At 42.8% G+C, this 24013-nt stretch overlaps 1 protein-coding gene and 1 long non-coding RNA gene across 3 annotated transcripts in view; one reads left to right on the plus strand and one right to left on the minus strand.

The window, feature by feature from the left end:
* Positions 1–24013, plus strand: part of Znf521 (zinc finger protein 521) — a 280987-nt gene that overhangs the window by 234771 nt on the left and 22203 nt on the right. For both annotated transcript variants that reach the window (XM_055625739.1, XM_055625740.1), the window contains exons 6-7: positions 17166–17297; positions 19667–19782. In XM_055625739.1, coding sequence (XP_055481714.1) covers positions 17166–17297; positions 19667–19782 — 248 coding nt within the window. The remainder of the gene's footprint in view (positions 1–17165; positions 17298–19666; positions 19783–24013) is intronic.
* Positions 40–11623, minus strand: LOC129690183 (uncharacterized). Its single transcript, XR_008722234.1, has 3 exons — positions 11415–11623; positions 9796–10018; positions 40–313 (listed from the first exon to the last, which is right to left on the minus strand). It is a non-coding gene; the product is annotated as an uncharacterized LOC129690183 (long non-coding RNA).

Here is a 24013-nt window from a genome sequence, read left to right on the forward strand (position 1 = left end):
AGCCTGCCAAGAAAAAGGAATAAAGTATTTTATTTTGGATGGAAATGAATATGAGGGACAAGTCTGAACACAAGGCTGCTTTTCTTTTTTAACTTTGAGGCTGGACAGAAGTCAGAGAGGTGGACAAATGGCTTGCCCTGGGACTGGCATGATGGCAGGTCTCTTTGTTCATTGACTGAGTTACAGGGAAGAATCAGCCATGAGTTTCCAATCCGCAGGTGGACATCCGTCGTAGCCCAGGAAGTTTATCAGAGGATCTCCTGACCTCCCTGCTTCTCTCTTCCAGACTCCTTCCCTTCATCCATCCATTCAGCTAAAAACCAAACACAGGTGCTTTGAGAACAACCCTTGTAATTGATCAAGATAATGAGAAAACTTGAGAGTCATTTACCCTGAAGGGGGAGATAAAACGCATATTGGGGAAAATGAAAAATGTGCTGTAAGAACCTTAGAAGGTATGGCCAAAAGTCAGGGCAAAGGTAATTCTCAGTGAGAGAAGGGAAGGTTGGAAATGAGTCCATTCCATCTATGTTAGCTCAACAAATGTCTATGATGTATGTGTTTAGCTAATGCTAGATTGGCTAAATGTTTCTCCCTCAGCCCATCCACACAATTCATAATCCCCAACACACACACACACACACATGCACATTCACTTATACACAAACACAGTCTCACACACATACATACAAGCAAACTCTCTCTTACACATACATTCACTCATACACAAACACACATGCATTCTAACATGCTTTCTCTCTTACAGCCACACAAACTAACACACTGTCGGGAGGAGGAAGAAGGAACAAAATAGTCATAGCTGCTGCTGGCTGTGCCTTCAGAGGGAGGGATTTTCAAAAGTGGGTAACCTGACAGCATCAACATCTTCTGGGTATTTTTTTTAAAAGTTTATCATTACCATATGCTGAGAGTTCTCATAAATGTCTGGGTTACGGTTAAAAACTAACAGAAGGTCTCTGCTGCATTTACCAAAATGATCCCACATGTCTAGAGGGATGGCCAGCGTGTGAGCCTCAGTGGCAGGACTAGGAAACCCCTTCCCAGGAGGCAGCTGAAGCTGTGACGCTGTCACCAGCTGCGTCCCATTCTGGACAGTGTCTGCATTAGTGTCTCAACCTGTGGCTACTGTGGCAGGTCTGCCCCTCAAGCCCTGAAAACCCCTAGAACTGCCTTGAGCAGGCTGCCACCTGCCCACAGAGAGGATTGTGGCTTTTGTGTAGCCACGGCTACCATCCTTCTTGCCTATAGCCGTACTGCAATACAGGCCCCTCTCTGCCCCATAAAACTTAGCTGTGTCTCCCCATTTTGACTCTATATGGCGTAGAGGAGGAAAAATAGATGGGAATGAAACAAATAAATGAATTTTAAAGACTGAAAGCAATCATAAAAACATTGCAATACCTAAAGGAACATTTGCTTAGTGCTTAAAACCAAGAATGAATAACATTGACTATAGTCTTTGTCCACTAGACACTTGATAGATTGATGGATGGATAATAGATAGATAGATAGATAGATAGATAGATAGATAGATAGATAGATAGATAGATAGACAGACAGACAAGCAGGCAGGCATGTAATTTCATCCTTTAATCCTGATGTATGCCACTTGGTTGAACCTTGATGCTCCCATTGCATTAGTGTTTCTGCTAAGGCACAATGGCGGTAGTATGCATATGGGATGACATAGCCCGTGAGTGGCAGAGTTGCGTGGCTCTGAACCTTTCCAAAGTCTGAGTTGCTCATCCTCTGCCATCCGATTTCATGGGAAGAAAGGCCTCAGTGAGGCTGCCTGCGACAGGCTTTATACACACTGCTTCACCCGCTACAGTAGAAATGGTTTAGGCCTATGGTAGAGGTCTGTGTTTGCCCATGTGTGTGCTGTGTGGTCCCTCCCCTGGTTTAAGCAGCTTCTATAGCAGCAGAAAAAGTGACAGATTACAAAACTGGACCTAGGAGTAACCATAGTCTAAGTGACATATAAGCCCAAGCCCCGTGTTAGAATAAGAGGACTTTTTTTTTTTTAGCATACTGAGGAGAATAAAAACAGTGTTTGACCACTCCACATCTTTCTGTTTATCAGAAATGTATATTTAAGCCGTAGGAGAGTGGGCTGAACTGCATCTGTGACCTGTTTCTTCTGTGCTTGCAAAACTGGATGTGGAAGTGGAGACTGCACCGTGTATGCTCTGAGCTGCCAGAGTGGGAGCGTGCAGCCGCAGCTGGGGAGGTTTGGGTACCATTCGTGGTGTGCTACCATTGTGACTTAGGAAAAGAAAATGCCACTGCTAGGCCTGCCTCCATTTTCAGCCACTTCTTAAACATCAATTAATGCAATCAAACATAGTACGGGGAAATCTAACTTTTTATTTATGTTTCTCGGGGCCAGGGAGAGTTTGTTTGTTTTTAATTCAACTCCAGTTCTTGGAGCAGCATTTTCTTGGTATTTTCCAAATCAACGCCATAAGTTATATTTAAAGGTCTATGTGAAAGTCCCCACATGAAGAAGAGAAAACAGCCCCGTAACTGGTACCATTTGTGGGGAAACAAACGATTCTGCCTAGTTTCACGCAGCCTGAAAATAATGGCATTTTGGATCGTGAGAAACAGATTTTGTTTTGTTAATGGATCATATCAGTTTTCTTACCCACAGCAGCAAAATCTCAAGATGTTGTTTCTCCTTGAATTACTCTGATTCTTCAGTGCCACATGTTCAACTAACTCTTAATGAATGAAAAATAACAATTGGAACAGTGACTAAAAACTGAATGTCATATTTTTGTTCTCAGTGTAAATTTAAAGAGACATCGAAATGGATCAACAAGCTAGCCTGAAAGGTCGAAAATGGAAGTGTGCTTTTGAGAGCTTTGTTCCATTTCACTGTGTCAACTAAACATTAGCACTGCAAGCTACTCAGTGGTCTCCTGCCTTCCACGCCAAGGGTCCCAGGAAACCAACATTGATGAGTTCAGTAAAAACTTGGCTGCAAAGTGACATTTGATTATTTTTCTTCCCCTTAATCTTGGACCTAAATGCAGATTTGAACCAAGCTTTACCAGTAATTACTGGTGTGACTGAGCAAGTCAATCAGGCGCTTCCTGTGAAACAATCTATCCTCTGAAGAGTAACTGTGCATTTGTGTTTAGAGCTCTCACCCCGCCGTCCCATGCACACTCTGTGGAAATGGTGGAAGATGTAGAAATGTAAGTAATCATTGTGATGCATATAGTCTTCCTCAGGTAGAGCTACACAGAGGGGAATGTAGCAGGGAGTCATTAGAAGAATAAAAGCGTGCCTTCATTATAGGGAAAAAAGAGGAGGTGTATGTTTGACACCTATAGAAACTCTATGCATCCTCTTGTGCTTAACAGTTGTGTTGTCCTGACCTCAGAGCCTGGTCCCTTTCAGCAGAGGAGGTCATGTTTAGAACTACTTGAGTGACTTGGAGGCCACTGAGACTTCTTTGACTTGGAATTTTCCTACTGTCACCACCGTAAGGCAAGACATCTGGCCACCACAGCAAAGAGGAGAGGCCCAGATTCCGGGTCTCCCTTGTGCTACCTCTTCTTGGGCCTGGGCTTTCCTTTTGAGAGTTGCCCCATGATACCATCCTACCATGTGGGTAGGGAAAGAAGAAGAGGACTGCCAGGGCTGCTAACTCACCTCCCATCACCAACCTCTCATCAGTCTTCCAAGGAGACAGCTACAGTTGGGTCTCATTCTCTGAGATTATGTGGTTCGCTCGTTCGTGTGTGTGTGTGTGTGTGTGTGTGTGTGTGTGTGTGTGTGTGTCAGGGTATATTGCTGGCTGAGCAGCAACCCAGGGCTCTTCCTGTCTCCACCTCTCCAATACTTGGTTTATAGTGCATGTCACTATGCCCACCTTTTTACATGGATTCTGGGGATCCAATACTGCTTTGTATGCTTGCAAGGCAAGGCTTTACCAAATGAGCTCTCTCCCCAGCCCTGTTTTCTAAGTCTTTGCTGTAATTGGAAGCAACATTTAATTACATTCTCTTTCTTCCTATCCTGAGAATGTATTGTCATTATTTTTTTTCTCAATATAAATACATAGGTGTGCTAAGTTATGGTGATTAGTTTAAGATAGACTGAAAATAGTTACTCAATTTAGTTTTTTTTTTAAACATTTGTATAATGCACTTAATCTGTATTTAATGACTGTTTTGAATGTGTAGACTACCTTTTCCCCAATATTCAGGGCAGAAGACCGGAGAAATGTGCTTGTTAGTACAGTTCAGATCTTACCTGGAATATATAGCACAGCCATATGTCACCAGATTGTCTAATGTTTTAGCTTTCTTCTGGATTGTCAAATGTAAGAACTCCCATGCTGATCTCTGACTGACCTAGACTTTTGTGCTGTGCCTTTCCAAGAAAGAAACTGTTAAGTCAGCCAAATATGGCATCCCTTCAGAAAGAACACAAACTTTACAGTTGTAGACCCATGCATTCTACTTTAGATTGCTTAAGAGCGCATTGGAATTCTATGCTGCTTGCATCTTGCATCTTGGAGGCAAAGTAGAGCCTATAAATATATAAAATGTGTAAGGCCATCAATAGACAGTTTAGTGACATTACCTCAATAGAGTTTCCTCTCGTGTGAGGAGATTCATTATCTGCTTCCTGTATATTGACACAGTATACAGTATTTAAAATTTTAAGATACATCTTGAATGAGCTGCTTCCGGTCTTAGAAAAATTGTCATAAAGATAGAGGATTAAAAATTTATTGTGCCCAAAGCATCTTTATAATTTGGCATTATAGTCTGAGAAATATTTAATAGCTTTACAGAAAGTAATATAAGAAATTATATCTGAGAAAGAGCTACACATAATTATTATGTCTCATTCTTCATTTAACAGATCATACTTGTAACTAGCCTGTGCTTTCCGGTGAGCCTTATTTCCTCCACCATCTGTAGCTCTAGTTTTTGACCTAAGAAATCACCTAAAGGCATTTATTTCTTCCTTGTACTTCAGAAGAAGTAGAAAGGAAACAGAAACCATTGCTTTTCTTCCTTTCCTTGTTCCTCCTTCTGTCAACTTCTCTCTTTCTGTCAACACCACACACACACACCAGCTCTGTCCTTTACATTGATCTTGACTGATGGGAGACAGCAGAAGTACACAAATTAGTGTGAGTCATTGGTATGCCAGTAACACCTTCCTTTCAGCATAGTGTATCTAGATATGCTGCTGTATCCACTATGGTGCCCTAAAGAGAAAAGTAGGCTAGAAGCATGCTGTGCCAACCAGTTCTCCATAAATAGGTAAAGCGCACATTTTAGAAAATATACACATTCTTGGTATTTGCCCAAATACTCAATTTAGAATGGTTCGGGTACTTAGAAATATAGGTTGGTATAGTCAAATGCAGTCAGTCTTTGTCTCTGAAAACTTCTAACTCTCTGAAGGAGCCCTGAAGCTCAGCCCCCACTGGGTTCAAGTGATGATTTAATGATATCGCTGGCTTACCAGCATTTAGAAGCATCAGGACTGGGCTGCTAACTCACAAGTTTTACAGTCAGAAATGTTTCCTTCCTTCAGATTCATAGATCAGATCAAACTGGTGAGTCTGGAGATGGAGGGGGGGTGGTGGCATTCTAACTCTCCATCACTAAATGTTCAGTTCTTCAGCAGTTTTCACATACTTGCTAAGACTTTGCCTTTCTGGTGGGAGAAAAGAGCTTGGAGACATGGTTTAGGATAGACGGCTTGAGACTGAGTGAATGAATTCGGCCCTTGATTGGCCTGGGAGCAGAGGAGCCACGTGGCATAGAAACACCAACAGCTTTGTGCGCAGCAATAAGAGAATAGGAAAACAGTAACTGGCTTGATTAGCTGCTCAAACTTCTTTACTTAAGGAGGAGAGATTTGGGTGGGAGTGTGTGCATGGGAGTGTGTGTGTTTTACAGATGTGCATAGCCCCATGCGTACGGAAGTCCGATGCTGACCTTAGGATGCATCCTCCGCCGATCTCCACTGTATTTTTTGAGGAAGGGTCTCTCGCTGAACCTGCAGCTCGCTGTCTTGGCTAGGCAGGGCTATCCTTGAAGCCCCTTGGATCCATCTTTGTCTTTGCCATCCCACGTCACCATCTCTCGTACTGGACCTGGGATTTAGCTAAGTGGATGAGTTGGTCCTCTTTCTCTAACACTTCCCTAATTTACTGATTCGCCAACATTTTACATTAAAAAAAAAATGTTCTAGGGTCTCTGAAAGTACTTGAACCAAACGAAGAGTTTCCAGGCAACTGCGCTCTGTCCTTGACAGTCCTGTTTGCCACCTGCATTTTTGATTTCGCTGAGCATTGGGAACATATCTTGGTTTTGGCTAGGTGCTAATCACCCTAGAGTAGTTCTGTGTCATCCTCCATTTTTCCCAAGTATAACAGCCTCATCTAAGATGTAGCGTACAAGAAGATACTGCCGTGGATTCTCACACTGCACACCGGGTTTTCTTTTAAATGTGTGGCTGCAGTATTTTCCTTTGCTAATATATTTTGACATCTCCTTGTTGTAACCTGCTGTTCTCTTTAATTGCTTATTGTTATTAATTGTATAGTGGTAGCGTAGCTGGCTGCTTCAGCCACGTGGCTGTAAAGAAATCCATTCATCATTATTGCTGTTGGAGCTACAGAAAATTGCCAGCATTCTGCCCAGAGATGAATGCTGTGTGCTCACATCCAGTAAGATTTGGAAGGTGGACCAGGCCTCTCCGTCTGCTGCATTTCTTGTCTGTGCCTGAGGCACCTTTCTTTGCTCTGTTTCTGTTTTTGGTTTCGTTCGTTTCATTAGTTTTGTTTGGTTCTGTTGATTTGATCCTTGGTTACTGCCTTTCTAGTGGAGTGGACATGTCCTCAGTGCTCCACTGTGTCCTTTCTTTTCTCCCCAGGTTCCTCCCTGTACATTTTCTCTGAAGAGGTTCCCGGTCATAACGCTCCTGCTTTCACAGCTTTGTCACATATGCACCTCAGTTTAAACTGTTGATACTGTTTAGACATTACCTTGACCCCCACCTTTCTAAGAAAGTGGTTATGAGACCCTTAAAACCCTCCCTTCTCCTCACACAATCAGTGATCAGATGTACTTAGAATTCAGAATGTGAATGAATGAATGAATTAATTAATCGATTAATTAATTAATTAATTAATTAATTAATTAATTGATTGATTGATTAATGAAGTGTACGTGCTAGCCGGAGGCTGTGGGTTTACCCATATTCTGTTACTTCCTGACAGCTGCAGCATCTTGAAATCTAGACATAATTTAGGGCACACAAGCCCACAGCTGCCTGTGCCGTGGAGCAGCCAGACCAGTGTGCCCCTCTGCCTTCTGGCAGCGTGACATTAAATTCACACTAGTTAAGCTAACTTAAATTGAGCCTCCTTGAACCTTCCTAAATAAAACTAGTGGCCTTAATTACAATCAGGCAATTTAAAGGTTATGGAGCTCTAACTAGTACTGCAGTATATCACTTTAATAATGCGCAGGAAAATTTCTCTGAGGGGTGTCATCCTCTGATTAGGAGAATGCAAGTTTCACATTTCCAATAAACTGTTTTTAGAAATCTTACTGTGTTTATGGCTCCATTACCTTCTTCTGTTCTTCAAGGCCAAGTTCCTGAGGTCACACCAGAAGAGCAATAAAAATGCAGCTCATTTGCAAATATCATACAAGATTGTGATTTTTCACGTTTTGCTGCTTAATGGTTTTCTAACATCGCCTGCAAGTAGGAAAAGGCAAAAACCCTTGGGAGTCAGAGAGAATCCCACCCCTGCCACCCACGCATGCCATCACAGGCACACTGCGGTTTGGGGTAAATTTAGATTCTAAGCATCATAGCAAGCCAAAGATGTCATCTCTGCACTAAGTAATCAATCATACAGTTTCTTATGAAAGAGTTTCTTACAAGGATAATTAGCTTCAAAAATGCCCAAGTAGAGGCTGGAGAGATGGCTCAGCAGTGAAGAGCGCTCGCTGGCTGCTCGTGCAAAGGACCCAGGTTCAGTTTTCAGTACCAACATGGTGGCTCACATGTATCTGTAACTCCAGTTCCAGGGGATCTGACACCCTCTTCTGACCTCCAGGCACAATGCACGCATGTAGCGTACATACATACATACATGCAGGATAAACAGGCATATACATAAAATAAAAGTGATTCGTTCTTTGGGGCTGGAGAGATGGCTTAGTGGTTGCCAGCACTTACTGCTGTTCCAGGGAGGACTAGAATTTGATCCCTAGCTCCTACATGATATGGCTGATCATTCACCTATAACTTCTCCAGCTGGCAACTATGCTCATGTACACACACCTACCAACAGATTCACACGTACTCATACTTAAAAATGTAAAAAAAAAAAAAAAAATTCTTTTAAAAATCTCACAATTGTCCTTCTTCCCGAAACCCATGGCTATTCAAGACAGTATTTGCTGAAATAGTTAAACTTCACTCCATCCATCTCTTTTGTTTATCTGATATGTATTTCCTTTTCTGTCTTTTCTTTCTTTCTTTCTTTCTTTCTTTTCTTTCTTTTTTTTTCTTTTCTTTTTTTTTTGATCATCAGCAGTAGCAGGCTGTGCTTTCTAGCAAAGATAAACAGCTTTTTGGTGTTTGGAGACTTTTTCCACATAGCTAGTGGCTTTATGCCAAGCAGAAGAAGATTTAAAAAAAAAAAGAAAAAAGAAAAAGAAAAAGCCTTGACCCTTGCCGTAAACTCAGTGCTACAGCACTGCAGAAACCTCCCTGCTGAACGCTGTGTCTGGTCCACAGTTGCCATGGCTGGCCGACCACCATGTGGGTTAGTGATCACAGCTGCACTCGTGGTTCTCAAAGTTATTTTCCCCACAGATTTAACAGTCCAGCAGACTGAATTTAGTTTATAATGCATGAGCTCTTCCAATTTTGCCAATTAGGATTGCGTTTTCTTTTCTTTTTCTGTTTTGTTTTGTTTTGCTTTGCTTTGCTTTATTTTGGTTTTATTCAGTGCTTCGAAGGTAAATTTACCTGTGCTGCTGCCTGTACCAGAAGACCCAGATGCAAAGACACTGACAGTTAGGTATTTGATGTCAAAGGAAAGAATCTGTGGACCAGGGGCATGATAAACCATATGACTTTTAATTAAAAGAATGAAACCTTGTCATGCAAGAATAGCAACTGTTAGGAAAGCTTTTAAACCTTGGTAGATAGTACACTGATTGTCTTGTAAGCGTGTGGACCTGAGTTCAAATCCTAGAACCTTTGTTATTAAACAGACGAGGTGGCACGCCCTTATGATCTCAGTGCTATAGAGGCAAGACAGGTCCCTGGGGCCAGTTGGCCAGCCAGCTTTACTTAGTGAACTTCTGCATGGAGTTCCTGAGTAACCCAAGGGTAACCTTTATACACACACACACACACACACACTACACAGAGACACACCTGCACTTGTGCACACAGAAACACACATGCTCTGGGGATAGGGCTCCCCTATTATGAGGAATAGGGGAGGGGAGATAGAAGAAGGAGGTGGGACTAGGAGGACAGGAGGGAGGCCTATGATCGATATGTAAATTGAATTAATTAATAAAAAAAAAGAAAGAGAAACACATGCCCATACAAACACACCCCGAAAAAGAAAGAACACCTGCTTCTATGTCATGGAGTATGATACAGAGACTTTTCTGTGACCTATGGCAGAAGGAGCCGTGTTTGTGTATGGTCTGTGTGCTGACCTAGGGTTGTGGCATGGATTAGTGAGTCAAAGCTTACCCCTGCACTCCTTCATCCTGTAGTACTGTTTGGATTGGTGAAACACCCCACAGCTCCCACACTGCCTTAGTTGGGAGACGCCCTGGGCCACTCAGCTCTCTCCTAGGCGGAGCAGGAAATGGAAGTGCATCCTTGAGCGATGAAGATCCTGTTTCTGGTCACACAGGGCACCGGAACTCACTATGCAAAATGTAAGCCTTGGTTTTGAAGTTGGCCTTGTGTCCTGAAGTATGGGGAGAGGGGTAGATACACAACATAAGGAGAGGAGAAACATTTTTCAAGAGAAGGGTTTCCAGTATCCTCCTTGTGGAAACTGGATGCCTTTCCACCTGGCACAGTGGGGTAGACTCAGCCAAAGCTTTGTTAACAATAAGCCCTATTTCTGTGAGCAGGAAGTTCCTGGGCAAACCTAGCAGGCGCCTTCCAAGCTCCTGCACGCACGGAAATGAGGGTGTTCACAAGAGTTCAGGTATCCACAGAGGTCCGAAGGGCCAGATTACAGGCAGTTGTAGTCCTCCGCACACTGGTGCTAAAAACTGAACTTAGGCACGAGAGCAATATGGGTGCTCAGCCTCTGAGCCCTCCCTCCAGGCCTCAGGCCTGGCTTTGTACCGGGTTCCAGGAAATGAACTCAGGTCCTTGTGCTTGGGCAGCAATCTCTTTGCCATGGGCCGTCTCCAGGCCCTGTTGTTTCACTAACAAGTGTATGCTGCTTTCTTCCTGCACTTGCTTTAACAGTGTTTTCTCTCAGGCTGGGGGCTCACTACAAAGTTCTGTGGGGGCTTTTCCCAATAACTTCTGTTGTTTAATCAAAGCATTTAAGAGCCTCCCTTTAAATCGATTTGGTGACACTGTATGGTTTCACCGAGACATTAGCTGTGAGGACCACCAAGAGGTCACTGGGGGTGGCCAGGGCATCCGTCAGATTGCCACGTTATCATAGTCTGTTTGTTCTTGGCCCCCCAACTTGGGCCAAAACATCACTGCCGCGTCCTCACGGTTAGAGGTCAGCCACCTTTTCAGTTATTTTATTGTTTATAGTTGAAACTACATTCCAGTGTTTTCCTCCCACATGAGGATATTTTAATAAGTAGTCATTCACACAACCAGTAACAGTAGCCAAGGCATCGGACGATACTGCATCTCAGAGCATCTGAGGTCCCCCTGCCTGCCTTTCCCACCCCTACCCACCTGGACCCCCTGCTAGTTTCCAAGCTGCTGATGTTTATGGGGCTCTAGGCAGCCCCTGGGCTCTTTAATTCTGCTGGGGAACCATGCAGCCTACCCTACTTGAATCATTTCCTGCTCCGGCCCTGTGGATAATTAGAAGTTCAAGACAGGAAACAACAGTGTCAGTACCAGTGGCTCTGCTTAGGAAGTGGAAAAGTGGTAGAGCTTTTAGACTACTGGCAAAAAAATATCGCCAGGACCTGAGTTGCATGGAGACTTGCCCCTTGCAGGTCTCCTGAGGGTACTGTTGTGGCTTGGGCATAAGGGATGCATCCATAGCACTTGGCTCTCCTTGAGATGCCTGTGGCTTAGGCACTTTGTGCACAGAGGATCACCCATCTGGGTCACAGTCCCAGGGCCTTTCCGTTTTGTACCGTAAGAAGTCTTACCTTTAATATGTCTATCTCATGGCCCTCTCTTAGTGGCTTCTGAACCCCGACAGAAGCAAATATCGCCATACCGTCAATGAGAAAGCTTTCAGAAAGTACTGGTCAGTCTTCAGGCAGTATTCATTTTCATGTTAACTTGTTCCATAGAATAATAGTGAGTTCCAGAACTCCCTAACTGGTGTGAAGAAAGGAGCAAGGAAAAAAAAGGCTCATACACTATTCCGTCCTTTCCAATTCTGCCTTACTTCAGGGGCTTAATGACTAATCTACTGGCGGACTTTGAAGCCTGAGTCGTATTCTCCACTGCCAAATTAGCACCTTGGTGTGTTTATGTTGCAGTTGTGAAATATGTGTAGTGTGTAACGCAACAAATTATTGTGGCCAGAGTACCGTGGACCCGAGAAAGAATGGGATGGCTGCATGCGTAGCAAATTGCAGTGCAGGCTGCCTATTTTTCTAGCAGTGGTTGCCAGGGTGAGCCGGTGTAGCCGAGGGCTGGGTTTGTCATGTATGCCTTTGCTTTGTTAGCCCTCAGACCCCTGGCTTATAAATGTGTGCTTGGAAATTAACTCAGGGAAGAAGCAAAGCAGAGGGCGGCGGGAGCGAGCCTGGGTGTTGGGAATTGGTCCAGGGCATAGTTTTCTCAGCTTTAAAAATATATGTGTGTGTAGGCATAGAAGGTGCACACATTCAAACTGGAGGGGCAAATTACAACTGCAGGGCATCTGGTTTCTCTGTTTGGGTTCTGAGGAAAGAGTTCAATCCCTGTCAGGTCAGAGCTTTTTTAACATGGTCCCTGTCACATGATAGTGTGTGGTTGGGGAGGACTCTGGCCTGTAGATTTCTGTAGTGGAAGGACCTCAGAAAACCCTTCCAGCCAGGCCCGAGGGTAAATAGAAAGGGTTCTACTTATAAACCATTAGAAATTGGTCCTCAGTGTTGAGGAGACATGTAAATGGGGCCCCCAGTGATTTCTAAGATAACAGCAGCATGTAACTCAAACACTGAACATTTGCTTGGAGTTGCTCTAGACTGTTGTTTCATATTAGAGGAAGGGAGTATGAACATGGACATATACATGATCTGTAGGCGGGGGAGGGGGTCGCCATTGTGGAAAGCTTGTTCCGACATGGCAGTGTCTTGTCTTAGACTGACAGTGGCCGTGTTGGAACTCATACTCTGACTTGGGCTGGAGCATTCAAATGTTGACTGTTAGTTCTTTGCTGCAGTGCAGCTGACTAAGAATTCTGTGGGTGCAGGATAGTGATTGGAGAGAGAGAAACACTTGCCTTTGCACTGGCTCCGGTTAGGGCAGAATGAGCCTTTTCTTGGAGAAGAAAGTTCATCACAATTCATTATGTTTCTCACTCAGGCAATGAGGTGGCACACCAATTACAATTACATATGCGGACTCGTTCCTTGAAATGTTTAATATGGGAGTAAATATTTACATGAGCATCAGACTCTTATGTAGGCTTGATTCTTGTGTACATATGTTCACACTTACATAAAGATTAGCAAATGAAAATAATTGTTTTAGCTCTGGTTTCTATATATGTGACATTATTTCTCAATTATGCTCAGGCACTCTTGGTCCTACCTTGCAACAGCCAGGAAAGCAATCTATCAGCTCTAGTATGTGCTCAGGAAGGAGAAGGCCACTCTGACCTTTTACCCATGTCACTGGGCACCTGCACACCTGGCACAGTGCAAGACTTAGGGATGCTGTGTGCCTGTGAAGTGAGCCAGGCTTAGAATGAGCACTCTTCCGTGGCTGGCTCATTTGCACTCTGAGGTTTCCCTCTCCCTGTCCTAGCACTGACTTCTGTTTTCATGTTTACTTGACTAGAATACTTCCAGTTGTTATATTCAACATTTGGGTTTTTCTATACTCCATCATAATGCTCATTTCCTACCAGCCTTTTAGCTATGAGGCTTCCAAAGCTGTAATCAATCTTTATTAGCAGGGCACAGAAACGACTCTCCTTTTCCACTCCCTTCATCCCTCCCTCCTTTCCTCTCCCTTCCTCCTTCAGAGTAATGTACAGAGATAAACTATGCTTGTTGTAGAAAGTCTGGAGAATAGAGATAACCAGAAAACATGGCATGGAAACATCTAGAAGTTTCATCCAAAGAGCCCACCTATAACTCTTCATTTAAAAAAAAAAAAACAGGGCTGTGCTAGCCTATTATAGCCTTAATGAAATATTGTAATGGTTATTAAGTCAATTGACTCTGAATCTCTTTTTAATAAATGAGTCAGACTGTATTATCCAATTACTGTCAGCTGCTACCTTTCCAGAGAGGAGAAACGGTGATTTTTGATTGAATTTTTTAAGCTCTTTGGCACCTTTAAGAAGGAGGAAGCAAGGTGCAAGTTCTGGCTTCAAGGCAGATCCCACTTGAAATTGAAATTGGAGGTGTTGATAGTATCTCCTCATGAGCATCAGCTGCTGGAAGGAACACCTTTTTGCAAGGAAATGGCCTATAATGCAGATGGACCCCCATTACACTGTAGGTTTGTCAGTTCTTTAACAGTAAGATGCTGCTGCTGACCACACAGGTGAATGCAGAACTCCTGAGGGCAGAGTCCACAGGGTCTCTGAAAGAAGCTACTTTTGCAGTTCCTCTTACCAAGCAGTTTTATTAGCATTCTCTTATCTCTATCCCTCCTCTGTTAGAACAGTAAGGACATGCTCAGCTAGCGTTAAACATGACTGCTTGGGTTCCAGATGAAGCCCCCTCGGCTCCTGTGTTTTGAGTTATTGCTTCTCAGCTGGTGGTCCCAATTTGGGGATACTGTGGGGGTTTTAGGAAGCAGAGCCTAGCCATGAAAAATAGGTCACTGAGGGGATGGCCTTGGAGTCACCACATGATTGACCTCCAGCTAGAGCCTCTACTTACTGATTCCCACCAAGTGGAGCAAGCCAGAGTAACAGAGCCCACAGACCCCAGCTGCCATGTCTTCTCCATGATCCGGTATGCTCCCTTTACACCACGAACCAAAATAAACCTTTCCTCACTGAAGCAGGGGCTGCAGGCTTTTTGTCACAGTGACAGATGAGAAAAGTATAGAATGCAGTCCCCACCCTCCTGTCCTGCAGCCAACCATGTGGTAGTGGCCGAGAGTGAGGATAGGGAGATGTGGGGAAGGGACAACAGAGAAGTGGATGAGGATTCTCACTGTCTGCTAGAGCATTGGTTTGGGCTACAGTGGCTGACTAGCAACTGATGGATTTCTCTCCTGCTCAAATAACTTGGAGATCCATTTATTGAAAAAAAAAAGTCACTGTTTAACCTACAAATAAAAGGAAATTGAATTTGCAATATTTTTTCAATATTGTAATGTGCTTTAAAACTGAAAATAGATCTCAAGAATGCTTGCTATGATTGCTGTCACTTAGTCACTCTGCAAACAAAGGGTATAATCTGTGAAAAATAAGTCTGTGCTAATAATTCATAAGTAGCTCCATGGCTGACAGTCACTGTTCTTGATTCATTTGACTAAATTTAAATTATTTAGCTTTTGGGGGTCTGCTTTACTCTGGGCTGAAAAAAAAAAGAAAGAATGGGTGAGGCCATTTTTCTTGCATTCAAGCAAACATCTTATTCATTTTTCTTTTATTTTTACATCCAAAGTGTGTGTAGTCAAAAAAGCGAATGTCACATTAAAAAAGCATCTTACGTAACTTGCATAATTTCCTTTATGTACATATCCAATCAGCCCCTGTCCCCAAGGAAAGACCTCAGCAAGACTGGTCATGTGACTTTAACATCTCTGATAGCCCAGGAACTCAGGAAAATTGTGTCCCTGCTCAGACCCACGGCTACACCTCAGTTCTCATGGACGAAAAGAAGGGGGAGGAAGAAAAGTGGATTAGTTTTTATTTTTCTTGCGTGAACTTACTGGGCACAATGTGAAAAGGCAGATACAATTTTTAAATGGCATTATGACAGAAAAGCTATTCAGTATTTTCTTACTTTTCAAAATAAAGCTATATTTATTATATATATTTAGGAATTTTAAAATTTGGCAGGTACTTCTGATCATATTTAACTCAGTTCTATGCAATAAATAGTGTTTCTTATATCTTAATGACTGAAACCTGGGAAATTTTTGGTGACTTTAGGATTTAAAAGAAAAGAACAGATTAAAAAAAAAAAAAGGAACAATTGATCTTACATAATCCCTAAAGCTTTTTGTGTAACCCCTTGTCATGTCAGTAGGCACAATTAAACTTCTTCTTAAATAATTATAATCAAGGAGTGTGCGGTGCCACCCAAGCACAGAGTGGGTTTTTATCTCCTGTGAAATGCAGACTGTACTGGGGGCTTAATTAGTGCTTTGCTTTCTCCTTCTACAAATTCCTGTCCTCTGCTTCTGAAGACTCACGCTTGTGTGAGAAGAAAGATTAGAAATACAAATAGAGTGATTTCGCTCCTAGTTAGCTGATAATAGTTCCCTTTGTAATTGAACCTTTGTGTTTCCAGATCCCAAGCAGTGAGGCACCTATGCAGGAATTTATCTTTGCATGGGGTGGGGGGGAACACCTTTGGAGTTTAGATTTGCTTTTTCCCTGGGTGTAAATATATCTTAACCTCCTGGGCCTGGTGTGTCTGACAGAGATGCCTCTGAGCAGCATCTTTAACTTTTGCAAATGGAAAGTAGACCTAATAAGGAGCAGGTCACAGTGTGGCCTCTGCCCCTTGCTCCTCCTAACATCCTGGGGATAGCAGGTGTGTGGCATAGCTTTTGTCTAAGTTCATGAACCCTGAGGCCAAACTGCCCGCGCCTAAGTTCTGCCTCCTTCAATTACTAGCCCCTTGGACTCAGAGAATTTCTAAGTTGTCAGGATCATGGCTTTCTCACCTGTCAAGTGGGTATAAAAACAGCCTTCCTCATGAGCCATTGTGAGGTTGAGTGGATTTGTATTTGCAGACGTATTGAACACAGCATAGTGAGCGTTGTCATTCGCCAACTTGTTAGCCTTAATGAAGGGATTGCCGCCTGGCTAGATTGTGAGCTGTTAATATGGCAATTGTCAACCAACCCAAATCATTCTTCTACCATCTCATGATATCTAATGATCTGGAACTTGACAAAAGTGAGCCTGGATCTCAGAAAAGCAGAGATGAGGCAGGGAGAGAGAGGCCGGGGGAAAATTAAAACTGTCAAGCAAAGTTAAAGGAACAGTGACCGGGGGTTGGATGTGATGAGCTAGGATTGCGAAGCAGAGAATAAGCACCATAGGAACAGCTTCAGAACCACCATGACAGATAGCTCCAGTCAAGTCCATTTCAGAACACTGCGGAACCCCCTGTGGTCAGGAGCAGAAGCCTCTGTAGTCTTCCAGGCAAAGCAGAGAAGCTCTAAGGAAGAAGCCATTTTCTTTTCTATCAGGTCTTTCTTTTAGGCCTTTGGAAACATAGAGCCCATAAAATCATGACCATTAAAAGCAGAAACCTTTCTATCGATACACTAAAAGCCTAAGAGTAAAATCTGATTGTTGACTATTGGCTTTCAAATTTTAGGAATGTCTTAAATGACTATAAATGTCCCAATAATGTAAGATGACCGGAAGCTGTAACGCCTACCATGTGTTTAGAGAGCAGGCACGCACAGGATGGTGTGGCTCTGCACGACTCCGTATTCATATTTAGGGATAGCAGGAGCTTGCAATGAGAGGTGCCCTTGGTCTCTCCCAGATAGGACGGGTTTCACCTTTTCTGTCAATGCGCTCTCCTCAACAGATGAAGGACTGAACCACGAGTGCAAACTCTGCAGCCAGACCTTTGACTCCCCTGCCAAACTCCAGTGCCACCTGATAGAGCACAGCTTCGAAGGGATGGGAGGCACCTTCAAGTGCCCAGTGTGTTTCACAGGTAAGGAGGCTCTTAAAGCAAAGCCCATGTGCATTTGTGCGTGCATGTGTGTTTGGGGAGTGGGGGTTCTCGAGCATGCGCACGCACACACACAGGAGCTCTGGCCCCACAGAGTCCTTCCTCCAAGCATACTTCCCACTACTTGGCCTTTTACAGCAATGACTCCAGTTCAATTTGGGGAAGATGTTTGATTTCTGCTGATTAGCATTATTGATTGCAGTCTACTTTAGAGACTGAGCCGGGCTGGAAGGTTAACTGTCAGGATGAGCAAATGGCATTTTAAGTTCTCGCCTAAGTTTACACTTTTCCACTTGGAAGATGACGCCCATGTTGGATTCACTCTGCTTCTTCTGTATGTTAAGAGGATACCAAGGCCAGACTTCTTTTCAGTCACTCATGTTCAACTAAAATTGTAGTCCTGGTGCCCCCACATGTGACCTTGATCTGGAGAATTTTATAACATCTTCATGAAAATGTCTGTGTGTGTAAAACCAAAATACTCCCAGACTTCTTTAAAATACTAAACAGATTAGAGGAGATGTTTTTTTTCTTGTGAGATTGGGTTTTAAATGCTGAAAAAGATGTATAGTTTTAGGAAATTTTTATCAGATATTACAGTGGTACAATTGTCAGAAATAATCTCACACATATACACACAACACACACACATCAGAATTTATTATTGAAAGCTTGTGGAGCCTTCATATGATCACACATGTTTCTGCTGTTGCCCTAAGATGGGCAAGGCTACTTTAAAACTCCTCAGTGACTCTTTTGCATGTATCTGTCACTTGGTGGCCAAGCCCATCAATGGAAAGAATGTGGCTATACATAGAGAGCTACAGACATTTTGACCTTGAAAGGAAATTCTTTGTTTGCAGAGCAAAATCACAGGCATTGATTATTTACCTTCATTGCATTCAGCCTATACATTTGTGTTCTATAATAAAATAGAAACTTGGGGCCCTTCATATTCCCTATTAGTCATACCCTAAATATGTTGATGGCTATACTGTTAACACTGGCCTCCACACACTCGCTCCACCTGCTGATCTCTCTATTTATCTTGTTTACTCTTTGGAATTTAAGAGTATTAAGGCTTTTGTTACACTCTCACCACGAATATGTATTTTAAGATGCAAAGAGTCAAGAGTCCAGGTCCTGGTCCTTGTCCTGGTACCTAGTAAGTCTCTATAAAAGAAGAGTGGGTCAAAGGTCTACACAGTTAAATCTTACAATAAAATCGTTCTTTCATGTTGTAGCCAGAGCCTCATAAAACATATGAAGTTATATGGACATAAGTTGCAAACCTGGATAAAAAAAAATCCCATTTCTTTCTGTCAAGCTGAGTAAGGAAACAAAGCCGCATGAAGAACAGCCTGGGTTTCTGTACAGACAGATGTGAAGTGTTTTATTGTATCTTGAAGTCATTTAGAAATAACAATTAGGAAAAATAAAACCTTCCAATATAAAGCATGTTGGGCACGAAAGGAAAGCTGAGCGTTTTTTTAAGGTAATGAGAAATGTGATTAAAATGTATGACTCACAAGAACAATACTGTAATATTTTAGGTTGGCTGGCAATTAGAATAATTTTAATGATCAGAGTGGAGTCAAAGTCAAATGCCAGCATCTTTAATAACTCCTTTCCCTGCCTATACAGATTAATATTGTAGATGCAAACTTTTTTAGGTCACAGTGCACCAGGCATCCATCAGAAGTCAGCTCTGCCAACCCAAACAGCGCCTCTGGCATATACAATTTAATTATTAATCGTATGTCTCCTAGGTAAACTGTTACACAGTCTTAGGGCCTTGTTTTGTAGTCATTAAAATTGAACATGTTTATATTATTGAAACCCTTGCATTCCGTGTGTAGGCCGAGTTGATCTTAAAGTATCCAAAGAGAATTTACCTGCCGTTCTGTTGCACATTTATAGACAGTGCCCCAGAGTAGCTGTGGGATATAATTTTTTTTAGCATTAACACATTTAAATAGAGAACTGTTTGCTAGCTCTAACTTTAGGCAAATACAATAAACAGGGTTTGGGCAGCCATGATTTCTTAACCTGTAGGCGGCTGTGAAGTAGCTCATTTCTTTTGAGACAGAGTGTACATTTGACAATTCTCAGCTTTTATTTTCAAAGATTTACAGGGAGCAGGGCCTCCGTAAACCATTACTCTTTGGGTTGAATTGGGTGCTGCGTGGAGTGCACCTTAACGAAAGCCAGAGACCCAACCATGAGCAAAAGTGATTCCTGCTCTCCCCAGATACCAGGAGGCAGTCCTGCCTGGAGGTTCACGGCCAAGTCGTCAGCACAGAACGTAGGGGAACACAATAACCCAGGCTCGTGTCTCTTTGCCATTTCAGTGTTTGTCCAAGCTAACAAGCTGCAGCAGCATATATTCTCTGCCCACGGACAAGAAGACAAGATCTACGACTGCACACAATGTCCGCAGAAGTTTTTCTTCCAAACAGAGCTGCAGGTGAGGAAGGCCGGGAAGGGCCCACTTGTTACTCTTTTAACTATGGGTTCAAAATCTCTCTTACCCTGGGCCACCATGATGCTCTTGTGTGTTTGGGGGCAAAGGGAAAAATTAGAGACCAGATTAATAGACACCAAAATAATTTTGCCTCTGGCTGCTGTCAATCATAAAAAGAAGTAGAAGAGCACTATAATTGGCCCTTCTGACCCAGCATGAAAGATGTAGGGGTCAGGTTTATTGGACTGTGGGATCATTCACCTCACTTGTCATAGCTCGTTGTCCCAAGTCTTGTTTTATTCATGCTGTTTTCCCTCTGGGGCCCATGCTGGATGGGTATCTAGTCATTGTTGTCCAGAAGGTTGAACACTGGGGAGGGAGAAACAGAGGGAGGACGAGTGGGAAGAAGCTATACTCTTGCTTTGTTCAGGATGCATTTGTTCCACAACTGAGTAATTATTACTGAAAGCACAGCTTTTGAGTTGAAATCTGGGCACCCCAAGGTGTTAGCTTGAGCTGTGCGTGTGCTCTTAAGTATTAGATGTTAAGGACCACGACTTCTCTGAACCTCAGATACGAAGGAAAAGAAACAAATTTCACACTCATGGGTTGTTAAAAAGTGAAAATGAAAGTGTAGGTATGAACATAAGATATAAAACAAAACACGTGTCTGGTTGCTCGAATGATTCTCAGAATTAGTAGCTAAGAATAGGAGTCAATGGGCCGAGGATGTCGCTTGGCACCAGAGCGCTTGCTTTCGATTCATCCAGGCAGCGCAGAAAAGGGGGAAGGAGAAAAAATAGATCCAAAGGGCATGTTGGCACATGCATGCAATCCCAGGATCACAGTTCAAGGCCAGCCCCACAAACAGGAAATATGAGGTCACAATGACGCTCTGTCTCAAGAAAACCAGAAAGGTAGGAGAAACAAAGACAAAGAAACCTGGATTGTATTCCTGAAATGTCACTTAAAAGACAAACATGACTTTTTCATTGTTTTTTGCATCTTAAAAAAAAAAAAAAAAAGAGTAAGATATGGAATGGTGTCATGAATAAATGTCTTAAATCTTGCTGGTTCCTAAGGAAGAAAGTTTAGCTGCACTTGAAGTCTCTTGTTATGACCATTCCTGACTGGACTGTTTGGCTTGAAGTGGCTGTGGGCGTGGCTTCTACACCCAGAGCCAGGAGGAGCAGCGCAGACCTACCTGACCCTTCTCTGCACTCCTCCTGCCACCTCTAGGCCATCTTTCTGCCCCAGGGAGGGGAGATTCTGGTGAGGCAAGATTTAGAAGAGCTGTGTATATCAGAATAGAGAATCTGCAGTTACTCTATTCCATTATTATTCTAGGCAACTAAGTTAGATGAAATTTAGGAAATAAATGAACCCACTGAATTATACCATTGTCAGTGGAAGAAAACTAAAGTCTCTGTTTCACATCCTATTTCTTCAAAGCACTGGATCCCATCATGTGTGTCTGCCAATAAATACAGAGAAAAGTTCAAGTTGTGCCTTATCATACTAAAATGGCCTTACATTGCTGCTTGATTTAAAAAAAAAAAAAAACCCACTGGTTTTATTGCAACATGTGTCAAAGAGTAAATCATTTGGGGCTTGGTTAGTCTGCCTCTGTGAAAAAAAAAAAAAAGGAAAAAAAAGAAAAAGAAAAATTCAGTCAAACTACGCAGTGATTCTGTTGATTAGTATGTAGATATTTTGTTGGGACTTTTGGCCGTTCAACCTCTAAGTGCTTGCGTCATACTTCTGCTTTGGTACTGTTCTGGCAGATTCCAACCTGGTGTGTCTTCGGTGGCTTTCGCTGAGCAAGCTCAGCACTGTGTAGTGATCTGAGACCCTCTCTAGCTCAGACCCACTTACACACATCCTTCAAGATGAGAGCTTTCATGAAGCATACAGTCTTCGCTCTCCTGCAGTTAAACCACCTTTCGCCATCTCTCTCGTCCTGGGATGCCTGAGCTGCCTCAGCAAGGACTTGAAGGACCTTAAAGAGCTTTGGTTTATGTGGGTTACCAACTATTGATATTTCCTAGAGTCATCCATTATTTTCCTTAACTTCAAGATTGAGAACCGTGTTAAGCACGGAGGGGGTGGGGCAGGCTGTCAGAGGGCCGTGTCAGCTCACCTCCTTGGAGCCTCTTGAGGTGAGGAGAGTGTTTACACAAATATTGTCTTATAATGAATAGTCCTGACCTTACAGATTCCCTACAAGTATGTCAGAGACCACATAGGTCCCTAGGAACATTGAGGTAGATGCTCTAGAATGCACTGCTCTCTCTGCCCTCCCATCCTCTCGCCCCCCACCCCCATCCCCTGGATCTTTGTGGCCTTATGAAGTCAGATATAAGACATTCTGCCTCAGTCACTCAAACTGGGGTGTGAGTGCAGAGCTGGAAGAAATGTTTGTTCTTGAAGTCCATACCCAGCCTCTGTGTGCACCATTCCTCACACAGGAACAGCCCTAGTGGCAAGGAAGGATAATTGCTGCAAATCTGAGATGAAATGTGACTTTATATTCAGTGTTTTAGAAGGATCTAACCCAGTCATGGAACCATCCGAAGGTCTCTTTTCCAAAATGCTCAGTAACAACAGTGGCTCTAGTTTGAGCGACACTGAAAGAAAATGGATCAGAAGTTGACTTTTTCAAGTTTTGACAGCATCTTCATTTTTTCATTTGACCCTAGACATTTGTGTACCTGTTCTTTCAGTACCCTTATTACCTTAGAAAGTGAAATTCACATGATTTTTTTAAGTTTTAGTTTCCTGTATATAGAAACCAGAAAATGGAGTTCTTTTCATTGCCATGATGCATAGAAATTGAAATGAAAGTAAGGTGACAGTTAAAAAAATTCTGTCACAAATGACAGAACCAAAAAATGCAGCCAATTTACCAGGCTGCTGTCCTTTGTACCTTGATATGTAAAATAAATGTAAATTTTAAGTCTCTTGAACTCACCTACATTTTTATGCCATTAAAGTTCAGAAGGGACATTGCACAGGAGTGCATGAAATTAAATCTCCAAGAACTGAAATTATATTAGAAATCTTAAAGCATTCAAATGATCTGCCTCTTACTGCAGGGTAAGACTAACAGGGTAACTAACTGTAGAACAAACACTCTCAGCTGCTCAGCAACACCACTGTGGAATACATTCAGTGATACAGAAATGATTTCAGGACATTTTTCTCATTGTCCCACACTTAAAAATAGGAACACAGCTTTTGGAGACAGCCATTTACTTGTTAGATATAAAATCTACCACATGTGTGATTCAATGCACGTCTATATGCGTGAATAGATGAGAAGATGATAGAGAGGGCAAGGTTAAGCCAAGTTACTTACCACATTCTGGGAGGGTGCAGTTTTATAGACATGCATATAAATACAAGTACAGGCGATGGTGTGTACTTTGATTTACATTACACAAGAAGCCAGTCCAAATGTGACTAATTCCTCCTATGCTGTCCCTTTTTGGGAGAGCGGGCATTCAGGCTTGTTCTCTGAACATCATTAGTTGTTTAGTCAGGCAGTGTGAACCCCCCCCCTTCCATGGAACACACCTTGTAGGACACTCTTTGTTAGTGTGCAGCTCTCTTCAGTCTACCCCATAAGCTTGCTGACTCAGAGTCCAGAGATCCAGACACATAACGCTTCATTTGTGTGGGGCTATCATCTTTGTATTTTCCTGGAGTGCTCGCAGACACCCACACATACAGACTTTTGCAAGAAAACCTGATGGATTAGCCAAGGCATGTGGCAGGAAGGGGAAGGTATTTGGGAATAAAAAGCCCATTATTTGAACAAATAGAACATTTTAGTTTTTGGAAACTAAATGAATGTGTTCAGGGTTTCACACGTTTCCCTAATAGACCTCAGGGTTTTCTGTTGCTGCTTTGTTTTGTTTCTCAGAGCAGAATTTACGGGGCTAGACAGATGGCTCGGCTGTGAAGATGAGTTACTGCTCGTGTAAGAGGCTAGAGTTTGGATCCCAGTACCAGTGTCAGGCAGCTGACAACCACCCATTTCTAACCCCATACCATCTCCCGGCCCGCACAAGCACCCACATAAATGTGTGCACATTGAGTGCCCATGCACGCACACGCGCACACACACACACACACACACACACACACACACAAATAAATACAAATAATAAAATGAATCTTTAAGGGAGAGCATTGGGCCGCTGCTTTAAGAGAGCGTGCTATGGTCCAGGGT

Source organism: Psammomys obesus, unplaced genomic scaffold (assembly GCF_907164565.1).
Source record: "Psammomys obesus unplaced genomic scaffold, mPsaObe1.curated_primary_1811, whole genome shotgun sequence".
NCBI lineage: Eukaryota > Metazoa > Chordata > Mammalia > Rodentia > Muridae > Psammomys > Psammomys obesus.